This window comes from Artibeus jamaicensis, unplaced genomic scaffold (assembly GCF_021234435.1).
Source record: "Artibeus jamaicensis isolate MK-2021 breed Jamaican fruit bat unplaced genomic scaffold, CSHL_Jam_final contig_2259, whole genome shotgun sequence".
Lineage (NCBI taxonomy): Eukaryota > Metazoa > Chordata > Mammalia > Chiroptera > Phyllostomidae > Artibeus > Artibeus jamaicensis.
This window is the reverse complement of record NW_026521468.1, coordinates 6021160-6026292: the sequence shown is the minus strand read 5'-3', so window position 1 is coordinate 6026292 and position 5133 is coordinate 6021160. Positions and strand designations below refer to the sequence as shown.

The window sequence follows — 5133 nt, the reverse complement described above, 5'->3', positions numbered from 1 at the left end:
TGTCGTCGTTTGATCTGAGGAGTCAGGAAGGATGAAAGCTGGAGCCTGATTTGGGGGGTTGGGGGTGGGTCAGCCAGGAGGACCTTGGGGGCAGGGGCTTGGTTCAGAGGGACAGTGGAGATCTCACAGGACTTCTGGGAATTCGGTTGGAACAGAACACAGGTTGGGGTTCCGTGGAGGGCCTCGGGGTCCCCTGAGGGGTTGGACTTCTGGCATCCCCCAGCCCCGCCCGCTTGTCAGGGCAGTGAGAGGGGCCGCCCTGGACCACGCCATTCATTGGAACACTGCCTCCCCCAGCCCCTTTCCCCACTCAGGGCAGCCACCAGGAGACTGCGGCACAGCCATTTATTCCTGTGGGCAGAGGACCCAGGGTGCCTGGGCTGGGGGAGGCAGCCTCTGCTCTTTCCCGCTCCCAGCTAACCACTGCGCCACTCCAGGGCTGAGAGTGAGAAGGGCCATCCCTGGGACTGGGGAGAGTAAGGGGGAGGTCGGTACCCGAGGACTGAGCCCTGCCTGCCTGCCTGCCTGGAAGGCCCCCACCAGCTCCGGAGCTGGGGAGCTGAAGCCGCTCACTGTCCCCAGTAGCCACGCCCACGTTGGGCGCAGTTGGAGTACGGGAGGTCTGGAGGGTCCCAGGGGGACAAACTGCAGGACACACAACTTGGAGAACCTGCCACATTCTCTTTATTTTACCCCTCCCTCCTGCCGGGAATCACAGCCTCCCTTCAAGCTCAGCCCAGCCGGGAGGGGTGGGGGCTGGAACGGAGCCCCAGCCTGCCTCCCCCACCTCCCCCGCCTCCCGCGGGGCCCTGGGCAGCCGGCTCAGCAGCTGCTCCTCCTCCAGGCAGCCTGGCCCTGCAGGGAGCACTGGAGCTCCGTGAAGGTCAGCGGGCCCACAGTGACCGCACAAGGGCCCACGCGGTAGAAGCCAAACCTCTCGTAGAAGGGCACCAGGGGGTCCTCGCACATGAGTACAGCCCGGCGCACGGTCGGCTGGCTGCCCAGGTGGCACAGGTAGCGCCACAGCAGGACGGAGCCCTTGCCCTGCTGCCGGAAGGTGCGGTGCACGGCCAGCACGTGCAGGTGGGCCGTGCGGCCCCCGGGCCTGTGCAGCGTCAGTGCCTCCTGGGGGCAAGGGAGAGACTCCACTCCACCACCTCTGCTGACACCTGCCCCCCACCAGGGCCCGAGAGCGGGTGTCCCCCGAGTGCTTGCCATCAGGACGCCTTCCCGCTCAGGGAGAACCCCAGTTTGGGTTTACTCCCCCAGCCTCATGGCAGACCCTTCACGAGGGCTCTTGCTCTGAAAGAGGACTCGTGGCCTGTGTTCATGTCTCTAGCTTGGAGGAAGCAACCCCAGTTCTCGGCTCCCCTCCCCTCGTCTCCTGGCTCTGTGAGGTGGGGGAGGGGCTCTCCTCCAGAGGCTTTCCAGGGGCTGGGCAGCTGTGCCCTGCCCTGTCCTCACCTGTGTGAGCCTCTCCTCATCCCAGAGCGAGCCAATGATGAAGGCCACGAGGCGGCCCTCCTGGAACCAGCCCAGGGAGAGCTCCGGACACAGGGTCAGGAAGTGCTGGATCTCGTGCAGATACAGGGGGCACGTCCCCGAGATGGAGATAAAGGCTGCGGCAGGGAACGAAGGCAGGCAGGCGACTGGGCCGCTGTGCCCCAGGCCGCCCCGCAGCCCACCCCACAGCCCGCCCCGCAGGGGATTCAGGGCCACGTGTACACACAGAAACACACGCACAGTCTGATACTCTAGGGTCCCGGGGCCAAGGACAGGAGGGGCAGGGGTCTCCCTGCTGCAGGGCAGCTGCGGTATCGGGGCAGCCTGGCTCTGTGTGGGCTGCTCACCTTCCCGTTCAATCTCAAAGGCGCTGGTGGCATCCTGCGGGGTGAGGCAGCGAAACTCACTGGCTGGAAGTGTGTGGCGCCGCTGGCAGCTTGGGGGCTCTGGTGCCCTGGGCAGCAGGCTCAGGGCCACAGGCGTCAGGCAGTGGATACCCTGCATGGACATCCTTGCCGCTGGTGCCACCTTTGGGTGCCCTGGCTCAGGAACTGGCCTCAGCAGCAAAGAATGGTGCCCAGCTCCTGATGGGGAGTAGCAAAGGGTCTTGCCTCTTATGTAGCTGGACCTGGGGAGGGGCCGGCCCCAAAGCAGATGGACACGTTCCCTAGTGCCTGCCCCCCGGGCCGTTTTGGGGACTGTAAACTCTGGTGTTCTCTCCCCCACTTTCCTGCTCAGCAGCCCCTCTAAACCTCCAGCCTCCAGCCTCACTGCCCTCTGGTAGGGGGGCTGGGCAAGGCCCAGAGACCAGGGAGGAGGGGCCGTGAGCCCCGCTGATCACTTCTAATGCAGCTGTGGGTTGGGTGGGGTGTCTCAGCCCGCAGCCCTAGAGACAAGCCCCTTGATCAAAGTGGATCCTCGGGGGTCCCCACATTTACCCATATGGCCTCCAACTTTGCCGTTCACACACAGGTTAGGGTGTGGGGCTGGGGGAACCTGGGGGTGTGGGGAGGAGCCCACACAGGCCTGCAGATGTACAGTCCTTAGCGGAGGCCAGCCCCCTCCCCCTTGCCTCCCCCCATCTCGAAGCCCCAAGCTGGGTATTTCTATTCCTGAAGACCAGAAGCCAGGGTACGGGGTCCCTCTTACCAGGACAAAGGTCCCCACGTCCCCACCAGTCAATCGCCCCAGGGCACAGGTGCAGGAAGCAGGAAAATCGGAGACACCCGGGTACACTGCTGTCCTAGCAGGTGTGGCCTGCCTCCCGTGATGTTCTGAGATGTCCAATCGCCCCAGTCCCACCTTCGAATTGCAGCAGGGCAGGGGACGCCAGCAGGGCCCCGTCCCTGCTGTCTGACGGTCAAACGTCACTGTCACCGAGGCACACTGAGCTGAGAGGGGATTATGGAGGAGGGCCCAGGGCTTAGGGAGGATCAGGGGACTGATCCCTGCTGTGCCACCCACAGGGACAGGTGCACATCCTCTGGCCCCTGGAGGCCTAGGCAAGCCCCCCCTGAGGGTCCTTCCAGCTTGGGCACCCAAGGAGGCTGCTATTTATAGCTCTAGCTCTGTGCTAAGCCCCAGAAAAGTCTCCTTCCATCTGCACGACCCCATTAAGCCCTCTTTACAGAGAAGAAAACGAGCTCGGGTGAGACAGCCCCAGTGGTACGCACCCAGGGCCGCCTCCCACTGCACATGGTTTCCGCCTGAGCCTTTTGGCCCGGTGACATCCCAAATGGCCTGTTCACGTCTTCCTGGCCCTGCTGCTGGCCACCAGATAGTGTCCCCAAGTTGGAGTCTTCCAGAGCGGAAGGAGGAAACCCTAAATCTGGCTCCAGGACAGGCAGGTGGAGCTGAGAAGCCCAGAGAGGCAGACGGGCTTACTGTGCACACAGTGGCGAGCCACTGAAAGGGTTTGACCTTGACCCTCCAAGTCCCACCCTGGTCCATTACCCGGTCCATTACAGGCGTGTGACCGAAGTCTGCTTCCCCAGGCATGACTCTCTCAGGGACACACTGGGGAAGATTCCCAAATCCGGAGGCAGGGGGCAGATCTCGGCCCCCAGCTCTCCACCGCACTCGGCTGTCACCTGGCCCGGCCTGAGAGGTTTATAGATTCATGCCCTCCTGCCATCCTGCTCCCACGCCTGCCACCGCCCAGGGGTACTTGAGCCTGAGGTGGTGTGGCCACCGCTCTGAGGAGAACCTTGGGCACACATACCCCTGGGGCCCACGACCCCACTCGGTGCACCCACCGAACACTGAAGGAGTGCTTCAGGCCTTGGCTTTCAGGCCTGGTGCGGGGAACATGCCTAGAACCTGGGCTGGGCCCCTACAACCTCCAGATCCCAGAAAAGGCCTCCTCTGTCCCTCTCAGACCCTGTGGCTCCCCTGCGCCCTCTGGTGGCCTAGCACAACCTCCCGAGCTGCAGGAGTCGCCGGAGAAGGACCAGCATGCTGTTCAGTCTGCCTCTGTTTTGACTGACCACCAGATAGTCCTGCTCTCAGAAAACACCTCTGGACACCTGGAACCCCAGAGAACAAGACAAGACAGCACAGTAGACATGGCTGACATGTGGGGGGGCAGCAGAGGGGAGGGGAGGGCCATCACGGGGCCTCTCCTGGTCAACTGGGAGAAAGGGACAGACACTGCCACTGAGACAGAAGGACGGGGACCAAGGTAAGGATACCCTCTGCAAGAAAACAAAGAAGAACATCAGAGCATCCCCACCAGGAGTAACAGCCTTTGTCTCTGGTCCCAGCCTCAGCGAGTGACAATCTGCTGAAACGTTTAGGGCCACCCAACCCCCCCCCCCCCCCCCCCCCGGCACCAGAGAACTCACTCCAACCACAGAGCTGCAATGAAACCTGCCTGACCAACAGAGGGGCCTCAGGATAGGCACCTTCCTAGGCTGCTAGACTGAGCAAACGAAAATGCTGGATGCCTGATGAAATTTGGACTGACTTCAGGCAAGTAGCAAATAATTTTTTAAGCGTGTCCTATGCAATGTTTGGGACATACTTAGACTAAAACGCTATTGACTCAAAGTTTGGATTTCACGGAGTGTCCTATAGTTTACCCGGAAACCCTGCCATGAGGTCTGGGGACAGGGCGGTCAGCACAGGCCAGGGCAGTGAGAGAGTGGGGAGAACCGTGCACCTTCCCATGGCGGGGCGTGGTCTTAGCCCTGGGCGGAGCCGGAGCCCTTGGCCTTCACACCCCTATAATGTGCATCCTGGCTTGAGGCCACTGGCCATTCATTACCGTCCCCTATTCAGCTCTCTTTGCTTCAAACCAGCAACTCTGACATGTGGCTGCACGTTGGAATCACCTGAGAGCATCGAAAAATCCTAACACCTGTGTCTCTCTCTGAGCTGCTGATTTTGAAGCTCTGGGGGAGACTCTCCGTCTGGGGTGCAGCCGGCACGAGAACCGCTGCTCCAGGGCACGTTCTCCAAGCAGCTGGGAGGCCGTGACTTTGCATACTGTGTGTCCTCCTCCCGGGGAGAGAGTGCGGTCACCAGCCCCGCGTCCCACCCGAGGCCATGCACTCACACCAGCGGCACTCAGGCCTCCGTGGCCCCACACCCGTTTTCCAGCAGAGGCTTTGGCTGGGACTCGGAATGTAA

At 62.2% G+C, this 5133-nt stretch overlaps 1 protein-coding gene across 1 annotated transcript; it reads right to left on the bottom strand.

The window, feature by feature from the left end:
• Positions 1–676: 676 nt before the first annotated feature.
• On the bottom strand, positions 677–2746 carry AANAT (aralkylamine N-acetyltransferase). The gene is made up of 4 exons (XM_053661283.1): positions 2653–2746; positions 1851–2087; positions 1465–1619; positions 677–1125 (listed from the first exon to the last, which is right to left on the bottom strand). The coding sequence occupies exons 2-4, from the start codon at positions 2011–2013 to the stop codon at positions 823–825; spliced, it is 621 nt and encodes a 206-aa protein (XP_053517258.1). The 5' UTR covers positions 2014–2087; positions 2653–2746; the 3' UTR covers positions 677–822.
• Between the last annotated feature and the right edge of the window lie 2387 nt (positions 2747–5133).

Bases quoted from the DNA above. Each gene is read 5' to 3' on its own strand.
- AANAT (XM_053661283.1), bottom strand. From the start codon at position 2,013: ATGTCCATGCAGGGTATCCACTGCCTGACGCCTGTGGCCCTGAGCCTG. The intron at 1,620-1,850 runs GTGAGCAGCCCA...TCCCTGCCGCAG, and splicing joins CTTTGAGATTGAACGGGAAG to CCTTTATCTCCATCTCGGGG. The intron at 1,126-1,464 runs GTGAGGACAGGG...CCTTGCCCCCAG, and splicing joins ATGAGGAGAGGCTCACACAG to GAGGCACTGACGCTGCACAG.